This window comes from Candida theae, assembly GCF_024610275.1.
Source record: "Candida theae strain CBS 12239 chromosome Unknown scaffold110, whole genome shotgun sequence".
NCBI classification, from domain to species: Eukaryota; Fungi; Ascomycota; class Pichiomycetes; order Serinales; family Debaryomycetaceae; genus Lodderomyces; species Lodderomyces theae.
In genome coordinates this window covers 1-13,642 of record NW_026261361.1, presented here as the reverse complement: position 1 = coordinate 13,642, position 13,642 = coordinate 1, and the positions used below count along the sequence as shown (strand labels likewise).

The 13,642-nt window shown below is 41.7% G+C and overlaps 7 protein-coding genes across 7 annotated transcripts; 3 read left to right on the top strand and 4 right to left on the bottom strand. All coding sequences in view use genetic code 12, as the record gives it.

The window, feature by feature from the left end:
• Positions 1–558: 558 nt before the first annotated feature.
• KGF57_000700 (FG-nucleoporin) lies at positions 559–1,926 on the top strand (the record flags this gene model as incomplete). The annotated part of the gene is made up of 1 exon (XM_051755197.1): positions 559–1,926. The coding sequence occupies one exon, from the start codon at positions 559–561 to the stop codon at positions 1,924–1,926; it is 1,368 nt and encodes a 455-aa protein (XP_051610796.1).
• Positions 1,927–2,014: 88 nt separating this feature from the next.
• KGF57_000699 (uncharacterized protein) lies at positions 2,015–3,496 on the bottom strand (the record flags this gene model as incomplete). Its single annotated transcript, XM_051755194.1, has 1 exon — positions 2,015–3,496. One exon carries the CDS (start codon positions 3,494–3,496, stop codon positions 2,015–2,017), a length of 1,482 nt encoding a protein of 493 aa, XP_051610795.1.
• A 173-nt stretch (positions 3,497–3,669) lies between these two features.
• On the top strand, positions 3,670–4,569 carry KGF57_000698 (uncharacterized protein; the record flags this gene model as incomplete). Its single annotated transcript, XM_051755193.1, has 1 exon — positions 3,670–4,569. One exon carries the CDS (start codon positions 3,670–3,672, stop codon positions 4,567–4,569), a length of 900 nt encoding a protein of 299 aa, XP_051610794.1.
• A 290-nt stretch (positions 4,570–4,859) lies between these two features.
• Positions 4,860–6,533, bottom strand: KGF57_000697 (uncharacterized protein; the record flags this gene model as incomplete). The annotated part of the gene is made up of 1 exon (XM_051755192.1): positions 4,860–6,533. The coding sequence occupies one exon, from the start codon at positions 6,531–6,533 to the stop codon at positions 4,860–4,862; it is 1,674 nt and encodes a 557-aa protein (XP_051610793.1).
• A 1,086-nt stretch (positions 6,534–7,619) lies between these two features.
• On the bottom strand, positions 7,620–10,316 carry BUB1 (protein kinase; the record flags this gene model as incomplete). The annotated part of the gene is made up of 1 exon (XM_051755191.1): positions 7,620–10,316. The coding sequence occupies one exon, from the start codon at positions 10,314–10,316 to the stop codon at positions 7,620–7,622; it is 2,697 nt and encodes an 898-aa protein (XP_051610792.1).
• A 209-nt stretch (positions 10,317–10,525) lies between these two features.
• Positions 10,526–12,355, top strand: KGF57_000695 (GPI-anchor transamidase subunit; the record flags this gene model as incomplete). The annotated part of the gene is made up of 1 exon (XM_051755190.1): positions 10,526–12,355. The coding sequence occupies one exon, from the start codon at positions 10,526–10,528 to the stop codon at positions 12,353–12,355; it is 1,830 nt and encodes a 609-aa protein (XP_051610791.1).
• Positions 12,356–12,405: 50 nt separating this feature from the next.
• Positions 12,406–13,261, bottom strand: KGF57_000694 (Elongator subunit; the record flags this gene model as incomplete). Its single annotated transcript, XM_051755189.1, has 1 exon — positions 12,406–13,261. A coding segment is annotated over one exon (856 nt), but the record flags the coding sequence as incomplete, so codon positions are not given.
• Between the last annotated feature and the right edge of the window lie 381 nt (positions 13,262–13,642).

Below are 13,642 nucleotides of genomic sequence, written 5' to 3'. Positions count from 1 at the left end.
ACTCACATGTACCCTACTTTATTCAGCTGATAGTTAATGACCAAGCAAATGAATGAGTATCTGGTCACCAATCTCACGCAAATTGCCCCATCATCGAGCTGGAGCAAGGCATGCCCCAAAGTAGGTTCAATATGGGAAATGCATGGCCCCAAACAAGCCATGATTCTCTCCCTTACCTTTAATTGGGTTCACGGGGACCACAACAAGTTTGACCGACTGGTTTCCAATCGAGGAAATGCCAACATCCTGGAGTAGCAAGTTACAGTAGAAACATTCATTAGAGCAGGACAAAGTCCTTACAGGGGTTCCAGCTATGTGGATGCGTGTCAAATGTTATTGCGAAGACTCGGCCTCAGCTAAAGACACCACGTCTAAGAAGCAATTTATGACCCGGCGCTACCACACAAGTTTTTCCTTCCAATTATTATTTTTTTTTTTTTTCCTTTTCTCATTGACTGTCACCAAATAACAACACGAGGCATCGTCATCGTCACTGAAAATCAATTGACAAACAATCATTACACTTAGTCCTAGCAGATACCTACGTAACCTCTCAAAATGTCAACACTCTTCAACCGCCAGCCACAGACCCAATTCCTTTATGCCAACGGTGTGAGTCAAGTGCCTAATCAACAGCAACAACAACAGGCACAATCACAATCACTACCACCACCACCACCACCACCAGCACCGTCGCAGCTACAACAACAACAGCAACAACAGCAACAACAGCAAATGCAACAGCAGCTACAACAAGGTCAACCTGCGTGGCTACAGTCTCAACATGTTCACAAGAAAAGAGTTATTCCCAACCATTTGGTACCGCACAAAAAGCTGAATTTTCAAATAAGTGCACCAGGAGGCTCCAAGAACAAGGGGACCAATGAATCACACTCGTCAATGCTCGTATCCAATGATCAATTCAACGTTGTTTCTTTTGGGATTAATAGAAGAAACACAATCACCAACGGTCACTTTTTGGATCGGACAAATACCAGTTCAAGTGCCGTATTCGACTCTTTTGGAGGTGATCTCAGTCGATTTGACGACTCTATAAATGAGAGTTTCCAACATGATGACGGTTCTGTCAAAGGAGTCGATAAACCTAGAGATGCACCTCCGTTAAAGTCCGTATACGATTTGGACGAGGATACTTTTGGCATCAGCAAACCAACCAGAAATCAAGCTGGCCTAATAAACAAAGACCCGAAGGAGTTCAACAACTTATTCAAAAGATTCGAGCTGAAAGATGGGAAAACTGCAAAGGACAAAAAGCAAGACAAGTCAAAGAGTGTAGTTGACGAATTTGAAAATGCCATCATTGTATTTGGATATCCGGAAAACGCATCTGTGCAAATTATTCAATATTTCAAACAGTTTGGTACAATTCTTGAAAACTTCACTGATCTTTCTACCGGAAACGAAGCTTGGAGTCTTTTGAAAGATCTCGAAAAAGAGCCAAAGAACATCAGTATTTATACTGGCTCTAACTGGATTAAAATCACATACGATAATCATAATTCAGCATTAAATGCGTTGCAAGAAAATGGCTGTATCTTTAATGGAAACTTGCTTGGTGTTGTCCCATACCACAAGAGTGTTATTGACAAATTGGAAAAAAAGAAGGTTTTTGTCAATGAGGATATCGGTAACGGCAACCTATCAATGCCATTGAAATCAGCATTGGAACAAGAAAAGAGAGCAAGCAGAGTTGAAAATCAAGTTATCACTCCTCCATCTTCATCTGCCCCATCGGGTGCAAACAAATCGACATTTGTAAACAAATTGAATCCCAAGGAAGAAGCTCAGTACCTTATCACATTAGGTGACAAAAAAGACCAGAATAAAAGCGATGACCAAAAAAAGCCTGAATTGGGCATATTGAAAACGTTATCCAACTATATATTCGGATTTCATGACCTATGAGAGAAATGAAGTATAAGAAGAAAATAGAGTAACTAGAGAATTGGGGGTTTTAGTTTCTTGTTTTATTTCTCTAATCCCTTTTGTCTCTCTACCTCCAGCCGGGCTTCCTATCGTTATGACGAGTAGGCGATGGACTGCGGTAAAAAATTGAACTTCTCTGTGGTGATGGAGATCGGTGAAATGAAGGCGAACTATGTATACTGGAGTGTCCGATACTATCTCTTCTGGGATGTGCCAAATCCGGTTTACCAGGTGATAGTTTTTGAGGACTCAATCGTTGACTGATTGCATTTCTAGCTGAATTAGGAGACCTATTGTAATTGACACTGTTTGAGTAACGTGATGGACTGGGGCTCTGCATGCGACTGAATGAGGATTGCTGTAGTCCGTCATAAGGAGTCGAAGAAGCGTAATCCTGTCCTCTACGGAAAGCAAATGGTGGTATTGTTTGCATTTCCGTGCGGTCGTATATACTCGATCGACGACTGGAGAAGCGACTTAAATTGCGGCTTTGGGATCTGTATTCAGATCTATCGAAATCATTTGGGTGTACAGTTTCATCACTCCCGCTGTCAATAAATTCTTTCACCTCTTTCCCTTTTGGATCATGCGTGGTGAACACCTTCAGTTTCGTGAAAGTGTACGGCTCGTGGTTAACTAGTACCGATGAGTACAAAGGGCCTAAAGTAGCATCCACCATTGCATCCTTTTTCAAAACATTAGTTTTTGGTTTGACAAATTTGTCATTAAACTCCTTGAACGTCTCTTGATATATTATTTGCTTATCTTGAACCAAGCTCAAAAAGCAATCAATCAACTTGTAGTTGAAATATGAAACAAGCAGCAACAAAACAATTATACTCAATGATGAAGATTGTTGTGTGAAATTGGCAATTATAATGTTGTTAATGGGATTTAGACCAACAAAGAAGTACAAGGAAAATTTTGAGGGTTGCCATGTTCGTAATTGCCAAGATTCTCCATCTTCTATATTGGCAGTGGTATCCATCGCATCGTCATCTTCGTCCTCTGCTTCATCATCCTTTGAAAAGAAAACCACGACGTGATACAATAGCCAGTAGAAATATGACTCCCGATCAGCTGGGTGTACTGCTGATTTGTACTTGGGCTTCGTCTTGTGATACAAAAGCTGATAATCTCTTGTGCTAGCAAATATCAAAATCGTGTTCAAAATCGACAAAAATATTACGATACTCTGAATCGCATTGAAGAGCCACACTACGGTGTTAGTAGTTGTGGTATTTATTTCATAATCATGCAATTGTCGCTTAGAACTAACCACTGATTTGAGATTTTCGTATTGGTAGTAATTAGAGTCGAAAAGTACATTCTTGGACCTCTTGTTTATGGAGTTGTAGTATGATAGAATTGATTGAATGATTAGTGACAATGAGCAGAGGCCAATACCCGTGGGCAATCCAACTGATGTTGCGTATTCATCCCAATCGATTGATAATCTCAATTCGTTCAAGTAAAGGTAAAAATCAAAGGGGAATGATTGTACTTTGGATACCAATGATTCTTTTCGAATTAATCTCTTCGAGGACATTGCGTGGGAAGTACTCGTGCGTAGTTGTGTGCTCCAGGGCCCGAGTGGAGATTTGCTTTATTGATGGGGTATTGATGTTGTGTGTTTACAAAAGATTTTAATCAAAGAAAAGACGCGCAAACATCAAAATAACGGGTTCGAAACACCGAGGGTGGGAGACAGATCATAAAGCCATGAGTGACGATGAAATATCTAGTTCAAAGCAAGGGAATGAGAGACTAAGGGCTAAATTGGAGAAATTGTTGAAGGATAATAATGCTGACAACCTCGGGTTTCTTAACCCGTTGTATGGAAACCACGACTCCACTGTACCATCAAATCTAGAACGGCTCAAGGACAAGTATAAATTGCAGTTGGAGGAGATAAACAAGATGGAGTCACCACTTAAAGTGGATCAGATACGAGGGAAACTGAGTGGTGTGGATAGGAAGAAGGAGGAGGAGAACTCGCACGCCAACTCGTTCCGCAAGCAGGCTAGTCCAAAGAAGGAGCCCATAGCTCAAGAAGAGGTCAAGAGGTTGATGGTCGAAGTTGAAAGATTAAACAAGAATGTGGAATTGTTGAAGAAGTCGCTTCGGGATAAGGAGCAGGAAATGAGCGATTTGATTGAGGATTACAAGGATAAGGAGAGACGAATATTCAAGGATCAAGATTTCAGCATCACCAAGCTCAAGAAGGAATATAACCACAAAATTCAGAATTTACAGTCCAAACTCGACGAAAAGAATGAGAACGAGGTAAAACTATCTCAGAAATGCGATCGTATAAAGGAGGAGAGTCTAATCAAAGACTCAATCATTCAAAAGTTAACTTCTGAAATTAAGCAGAAAGAAAAGGACTTCGGGAAATTAGCGGCAGATTTGACGATGCAGCAACAAGATGAGAATTCAGTTACCAATAATAACAACCAAGTAGATGAGGAGTTGTATCATGAGCAACGCGTTGAGTATGTTGACGATGAGGAGTTCCTAAAAACAAAGGCTACACTTGACGCGATGGAGAAGCGCAGTGAAGCTAAGCTAAAGCAAGACATGGCTAGGAATGTAGAGCTATTCAATAACCAGAGTATTTGAATAAACGGGCATGCGTTTGAAGCGTATCTTAAAGACAGTTTACGCTGACGCATGAGAAAGATTGTGTTTAGTGCATGATGATCGGATGCGGTAGAGAATATGGAAACAAAAGGTATCTCTATTTGGCATTTATTACCTATGTAAAAACATTGATATTCATCCATCACTCCTGGCATGCTCACCACTTGAATTAGTTAGTGAACCAGTCCAAGCTTTTTCGTTTTACCTTTTGGTTCATTGTTGATCTTTCAAGTTTTTCTCTGCTAAATGCTATGGATCTCATTATCATATTAATCACTATCACCATCACAATCCTTCAAAATTTGCGCCAACTCCACCAACTTTTCGTCAGTGAATCTCAAGCCAGCAAGACATAAGTTTGCCGGAGCCTTGAGAAACGAGCTTGGACTATCATATTGCTCATAAAAATATTTGTCCAAGTCGTTAAGTGGTTGGTAATTTGCATATGGTTGGTCCTGTGTCTCGTCAACTTCAGTTACGGGGAATGCCAACACAGGGTAGTCCAATAAGTTCCATTGAGAAGTATACGTCCAATACTTTGTAGTTTCGTGCTTTGCTGCAACATTGGGGAACACAGGAGCAATGACGGCGTCGAGTAAGTTTCCGTCTTTATCTGTGTATCCACGCCAATGCTTTAAAAACCTCTTTCTGTAGCTTTGCTTCTGCAAATTCCAATACCACTGTTCATGCATGTCCAAATCTTTTGCATCCTCAATTGCCCACCTTGTTTGCTCAAGAAGTGGCTCACCGGTTTGCAAAGTTGAGCGAAAGTCTCTAGCGCCATCCTCAAAATACAACCTTCCCAATATCTTAGCAACTTCTTCAGGCTTGTATGGCTCAAACGAGACAACTTCAAAGTTTTCTAAACCACTCAACTTTTCACTCACCATCGTTAAGGCCCTCTTGATAGGAGGAGATGGATTGACAATATTGTCAGACCAAAGAATACCGACACGATACTTTTTTTGCACTGGCTTCTTCCACTCCAAAGGAACCAATGTGGGATCAACCAACCATGGCTTTGCGTCGATGACCGTCTTCATCACCAAATCCACTGTGCTTAACGAGCGCGACAACGGCCCCGTCACAGAAAGAATGGACTCGGACCCCATATTGCACGAAAAGTAATCTGCAGTGGGGATCCTACCCAAGGTCGATCTCAAACCATATATTCCATTAAAAGCAGCTGGACATCTAATACTGCCACCAATATCACTGCCCAACCCAAAGGGGCTTGCTCTCAATCCATTCAAAGCTCCTTCTCCTCCTGAAGACCCCCCGCAAGTGAGGTTGCCATTGTGAGAATTCACTGTGCGGCCATGAGCAAAGGAAACGCATTCAAGCATCATCAATGATTGCGGGTTGGTTGTTCTAACAAACGGATATGCTCCATTAGATATCAAAATGTCGACGATATCAGCATTGTAATCAACAACTCTGTCAAGGTAGCACAAGGATCCGTGCGTCACTGATCTACCGACAAATGGAATCATCTCTTTGATTGAAAAGGGTAAGCCATATAATGGGAGGTGTTTCTTGGTTTCGTACGCCGCGTCCAACTGTTGAGCATATTCAAGAGCTTCTATTGGTAAAAACTCCTGTACACAGTTGGTCAACCTTGAGGCAACTACGGCAGCAGTGGTATAGGCTTTTAACACTTCGACACAAGTGACTTTTCTACTTTGAAGATCCTTCAATAATTCAACAGGGTCCTTCTCGGTGATGTTCAAAACTTCTTTGGGCAATGTTTTTATATACTCTTGCAACGGATACTGGGCTGGCAACCCAAAGTCTTCAGTATCTTTCCCAATTGAAGAAGGCAAGTTGCCATATTTTTGCGTTAATTCATCATCAAATCCTGCTAGCTCAATCGCTTTTTCCAACGAGGCTTGAAAAGTGGATCGAGCTTTAGCAGCGAGATCTTTCCAACTATCAGTGAGCATTGTAATCTGCTGTTGAAAAAAAAGTGGTTGTTTGCCGTTAACAGGTTGAGGGGAGAACCATTGGTAAGCATTTATAAGCAAATGTTTTGCCTTTTTACTTGTATTTTCCCACAGAGCGGAATTGACTGTTCTTATCTATTTATGGTTTTGTGATTTATTATTCCAATTCATGACACGTGATGTAAAAACTGCTCTTGTCGGTATCAGCGCAACGAGCTTTATGAACTTTCTAAGTTGACTTTGTTATTAGTTTTCGTATATGTAAATATGAAACATCGTTAGTGATGGTTTCTTTTGCTGAAAAAAACAAAAAAGCGTAAAGGACAATTTGACCCCCCTTTCGTTGAGATTTTCATGTGGTGGTTACAAATTCTTGAACTCTGTCAACAAGTGCAAGCAAAACAAACACCTCCATCTACATTGGATAGAACCAGTGTATGCCACACCAAACTCACGGTGGAGTTTATTCCGTCAGCAGCAGCGTTGCTGACACATGTCAACTGAATCTGATTGTAGTATTGATTGTAAAGTTTTTGTGTTGGGAGTCGGAGTCCACAAACAAAGAAACGAACACGAGTTGAGGAGACTCCCTTTGCTTCAACTGGATTACAGTAACATCAAATACAGAAGATAGCGTAAGATATAGATCTATATACAGCGTAGATTTATTCTATCACTAGATTCATATTTCAGGCACAACGATTTCTCTTTCATGATGTCAGACTCCTCTTTTCCCTTGACTCCACCCATCCCCCCCCCACACACACACACCGTGTCAATTTTTGAAACAGACCTCAAATATAAAAAAGTCCGCCCCACTGCGTGCTTCTCTTCTCTTCTCTTCTTTTCTCCGTAGTGGTCACTATTCCAAATCATTGGTTCGAAATGTTTACTCAACTGAAATTCCCTTTCTGTGAAGCGCAAACATCAACACCAAGCATTGCATTTCATCCACCGTCACCACCACCTGCTATATGTGTTAGGGCCCACATTTCTGGACGCATTTTCCTTCAATAAGGTTCTTTTGTAACCATAAAGTGAAGTACACTCCGGCAAGGTGACTGTATCAAAACCTCTCCGAGAACTTTAGTTCCCCTGTGAGCCAAGCTCCTCCTCGAGGGAAAGAATTATACCCCTCAAGTCACCAGCCTCTGCGTAGCTCTCCAACCATGCCTCAAGCTTTCCTCTGATTTTTCTCAATTGACGCACGCTATCATGTGAACCTAACTTGCCCTCAGGATTCAACAAAACCTCAAATACCTCTTGCCATATCCTGGGCTGCCAAAATCTTGACAAACTTTGCCGTATTTGAACCTTGTCATCACAACGTGTGATTCCTAAGCTTTCGCCAAAAAGTAGAGCGTGAATAGTTTTAGCAAGCCCAAAATAATCAACCTCAAATGTCCATCCACGTCCATTCGTCCAATTGACGAACCCACTATCCAAACAACTGTTGCATGATGAAAAGTATGTACCTTGGTGAAACTCTGTCAAATCAATTGATGCACTAAAGTCTATCAACGTGAGTCGCTTCCTGTCCCACCCATACTTACCATCTCGGTCAAAACATGCAGAAAGATTTCGGTCCTCACAGGACACGAAGTTGACCATGCAATTTTTTGGGCTTATCAGTCCATGAACAATGTCCATCCCATGTAAGGTTTCTACGGCTTCAAGCAATCTGATCGAAAAAAACATTACAAGACATTCAGCGAGCTGTTTTCCTTTTACCTTGAAAAGGTCGATCACATTCATCAAATTCCCCTGCGGATAATACTCAAGCACTAAGAAGCTTTCTTCGCCAAAATTGAATAAGCTCTCTGCTTTGACAAATTGTTTTTCATGAGCTAGGTCCTTCAACATTCTCCTTCGTATACGCCGTAATATGAAGAACTCCCACGAACTCGCTGGTCGCATAATCTTCAAAACTTTCAAACATCCAGACTCTGACTCAACCAAACATACAAGTGAGCATTCGTTTTTAATAAAACAAGAGACTAAAGAATACATCTCTTTCCCGAAACAATCAAGTATTAATGAATGGGGATTATATTGCGCGCTTGAGTTAGTGACAGCATCTAAAACTCTGTGGAATTGCGTTGCAGTGGGGTTGGAGCTCTCAAAATACCCCGGATATGACACCAACGGGATGACCAAATTTCGCAAAATCAGGTGCCTTAATTCATGATCAAAAGGGTCTATCGTAACTCTATGTGGTGAGCTAGCTTCTTCCCCCAATGGCGGGTGAAACTGAAAGGAGGAGCTTGCACAATCGCCATTCTGTAAATTGCTATTAATTCCATCAACCTGAGTTGGAATGAGTGGCTCTTGAAGTTGCGCTGAGTTAGTTTTGACCGTTGGTAATGTTTCAGTCACAAACCCATCAAGGTTCGTAAATGTAGGATCCTCGAGTCGTGTATCGTCTAGTTCAAGTTTTTCACACGTTTGCGAAGCTTGATTGAAAATTCCAAACACCTCGTCCTTGGCCATTTTGGAAAACATGGTCACAGTGGGGTCTTTGGTAGGTAGCCTTGATGTATCATCGATCGATGTCACGTTAAGACCCACTGTGTCCTTGCTGTGGTCCTTAACTGAAGGTTTCTGACTGTATTGCAACAGACTCGAAGTTTCTACCTTAGTCAGTTGTCTGCTTTTGGCCAAAATCTCCACTGGACTTGATTCAGAGCCCACTTCGGAATACAAAAGATCCAAATTCAACATAAGTTTTTCCGGTCTTTTCCCACAATGTTCAATGTGTGTATAAACATGCAGACTGTCTTGGTCTGACTGGATTGTTCGGTAAGAGGGTTCATCATCGCCATGTATACCACTTGGATTTGGAGGATTATCACAAAAGACATGCAATTTCTCACTAGGACCTGCATTGCCCATTTTCTTCTGTTGTAATATTTGCCCACTCCATCTCAGCGAGGCTAGGGTATTCTCCTTAATTCGATCGCTTCTAGACTCCAACACCCGCAGGTCCCCACTACTCTCCTTCTCAAACGCCAGTTTTATTGAGCCCAAATCGGACTCTGCGTTGTCCTGGAAAACATCAATTTTGCTCCTTTTTAACGGTTGCTCCTCATTTGCAGCTTCAATTTGGTCTCCTTTTTTCAACGCTAATGCACGCCTAATATCTTCACTCGGGTGTGAAACAGTTATATGCTTTGCAGACACTCTGTCTTTGAATCGTTGGAAAGATTTTTCAAGTCGAATCATGGGATAAGCTCGGTATTGAATTCCAATTTCGTACACACCAAAGGCATCTGCGACCTTGCCCTTTGATTCCAAATGGCGAGCAAACTCCTCATAAAAAAGTGCTAAGCCGACTCCAATCTTCTTTGTCGCTAGATATATAAATGCATCCCGCGGAGTATCGTGATGCTCAATGTATTCGAGCCACACTTTCAAGTACCTTGGATCATTCTTGTATAAGGGAATATCTCTGAAATTTGAGGCACAGCGTTCTAAAAGATTAAACAAGCCGCTAGACGCGTTGGCACCTTGAGGAAAATTATGGTGGGTCCAATTGATGTAGTTTAAATAGACCTGTAGGGGATCATGCAACTCATCCAGGTCCTTTAGCTGCTTTTCATGTTGATCTCGTTCCTGTTGTAGCTTCAATTTCAAGTGGTCTATTGATTGACTTCGGGAGCCGGCCAAAGTTTTAGCTAGTTTTGATACCGACCGTCCCCCTTGCAATGGGACGATATTCTCCTTTTCATCTTCTATAATTTCAGCAGTTAGGTGTGACGCCTGACTTGGTCGTTGTACATTCATGGTAAAAATATCTCTTCAAAAGTGGTTGTAAGTGATGAGCAGGGGTCCCCATACGTGGAAACGTAAACAAAACATTGGAGGGCCTCCTTTTTCTTTTTTTTTGTTCTTTTTTTTTTCAATTGCGTGTGTCTTGCTTTCTTTTCTTTCTCGCAGTCTAAACTATTCATTCCAATTCAGACACATCATCATCCACAAGCAACTGAGACGTCATGAGCATCATAAGAGGTTGTCTTGTTGTGATTGCTTGGTGTATTTACTCAGTAATTGGAGGTGCATCCTACCTGGAATCTTTAACCTTGCAGCCTTTACCCAGAAACAAATTGCTTTCCACATTCGATTTCAAAGTCAAGTCAGCACAGTTTGATTCCTCCTACCATGAGGACGCTAATAGTGCTCAATATTTAAAAGAAAGCCACTACACGGTATTTCCAAGTGCGCTTGGTCCAATAATAGAATCAACGAATACCAGGGAGTTGTCATTGAGGTTTACTCAAGGTTGGTGGGATGCACACTCGTGGGGTAACCTACCGTATGACGGCTGGTTCAGCGGTGGGACTGGGGTCGAGGTTGTGGCCTTGATAGAAGCACCAAATGTCTCGGTTGCACGGGAACATTGGTCAAAGCTAACAAAGACTTTATCTGGCTTCTTCTGCGCATCCTTGAACTTTATTGACAACGATATCACAACCTTTCCTAAATATGCTGTACTGGGTGCGAACACGGGTAATTATAGACCGGAAGTAGGGAACAAGCTTTACCTCCTCCGTGCAGCGTTACCGAGCGAGCCTATTTGTACCGAAAATTTGACACCGTTCTTAAAGTTATTACCTACTGGAGGTAAAGCTGGAATCTCGTCACTTCTCGACGGGCACAAAGTCTTTGACTCCTTATGGCACGGAATGTCTGTGGACATTTTCACAGAGTGCGATGATGATGGTGGCTGCAAGTTGAACTTGTACCAAACTGTGAACCAAGTTATTGATGTGGTTCGGTCGTTGCGCAAAAAAGAAGAAGGTGGAATTCCCAAGCCCACTCCAGGTGAAAAATTGAGATGTGACACTTCGAAAGAACACAACATATGGCAATGCTTTCCATTGTCCGATCCCGTCGAATTGGAATGGAGCTTAGACACGTTGTATGGCAGAACAATCAAAGGACCAGCGTTTGAGGGTGACCTCGATGTGAGTAAAGTCGTCATTAATTATGACCCTTCGGCGTGGAATATCACTTTGCTAAAAGAAAGCCCCACATTCGTAGCAACCAGATTCGTCGATAGTCATGGTTCCGATACCGTTGTGGAACCGATAGTGGAACCCTACGACTACAACTTTAAATTTTCAACCACCAACTCCAGCGTCGTTGTCCCTATAACACCTCCTCCATTGTACGTTTCTCGTTCACTAATGGGATATTCATTGGATAAGGGCGGTTTGCGTGTTGTCTTTACCAATCCTGGGACCAAAGATGTCGCATTCACCTACTTTGAATCGTTGCCGTGGTTCATGAGATTGTACATAAGTACGTTGGATGTTACTTTGAAGAACTCAAGTGGTATTTATCACGTTGATGATCAATCGCAGTTCATCAAGAGTAGGTACTATAAACCAGCAGTAGATCGCCAAAGACCTTCTCAGCTAGAGTTTGATTATATGGTCCCGTCATTGCTGACGTTGGTTATAACCTACGACTTTGATAAGTCGTTGCTACTATACAAAGAATACCCTCCAGATGCAAATCATGGATTTGACATTGAGCCAGCTGTTGTCAGGATCAATGATGGAAGTCATCGTGGTGGCTACGAATTTCGAACAACGAGTCTATTGTTGACCTTACCAACACCCGACTTTTCAATGCCTTATAATGTTATCATTTTGACATGCACAGTTTTATCACTTGCTTTTGGCACGATATTCAATTTGTTATCAAAAAAGACGGTTACAGAGGAAGAGTTTGAGTATGCTTCTCAGAATACAAATTTGGCCAAACTTAAACGGGCAGTACTATCGAAATTTGGTAATTTCAAGACAAAAGTTGAGTGAATGTGATATTGTTGTCACGGATTTGCTGCATATATACTGTGTACTCTTTTCTAAAAAGGATCCTCATATGGATCTTCTTCATCATAATCATCGTCTTTTTCGAATTCGTAGACAATAGCTCCTCCAGCCGAACCAAGTGTTTCCTGAGCTTGCATGAAAGGTAGCTCAACTTGTTCTCTGGCCAACTTCTGTTTGCTACTTGTGGCCAAGTTAAACGTGGTCAAATTCTTCAACATCTCCTCTTCGTCTTCGTCCTTTGCCTCAGTGTTACTGTTTGCAACCTCGTAGGCGTGACTCTTGCTGTCGATAGTGAATTTGTAAATGATTGATCTGCCAGACTTCCTTCTGTTTGTAAGATTGAGCCTGAAGGTATCGCTATTCAATTGTGCATGTACGGGGAAGTTCAATCGTAGAACAGCACTTCCCAAACTCTCGTTGTCGGTTGATGAATTCAATAAAGGTTCGACTTCAAAAATGGTGCTGGCGATGTACGTAAGCAATGAGAGACTGGATGGGTAGTTGGTGTGTTTCACAAATGGTTCCACGCAGTTCGTGTGGTATGTAGCTATGAGCACCACGTTTGGACCAACAATATTAGCAATATAGTGAGTTAAATTCTCATTAGGAATGTAATTCAATGAGTCAATGACTACTACCAATTTTGAGCTTGGTGAAATATTCTTTGTATGGGATTTGATAGACATTAGGACATCATTGGTTTCTTTACTGGCACAATCAATAAACTCGGTTGCACAAGGAGGTCTATTGGCTGTTTCATACGATAAGTAAAGGAGCTTATAACTCTGGTTGATATGATGTGCGTATTCGTTAATCAAGTGGAATGATGACTGCTTTAAAGAGTCTAAAATCAAGTGAAACGATGAATTTTCGCGTAGCGATAATAGCCTTGTAAGCAATACGACAGCGCTTTGGTTCGACATTCAGATGCGGAATAGATTAAATGACTGCGACGGGGGTAATGAGATCAAAGGTGTTGTAGATGAGATACACTAATACTCATTTTTCGGAAGTAAATTTTTTTTGGCAGTACACTACTCGACTCGGCTGTTTGCATATACCATTGCAACAAAAAGTGAATGAACATCTCATCCATAGACGGTAGGAAACTACATCAACCTCTTTATCCACTACCAACACGCGTGCAAATGTAGTGACACTATGAATCCTGAGTATATCCCTGTGTTGCAGTACTTTTGTGTGGCTGCAAATCCTCCCCCCTCCCCTTTATTTTTTTCTCCTTCGTTACACGCACAATTCCACAACGCA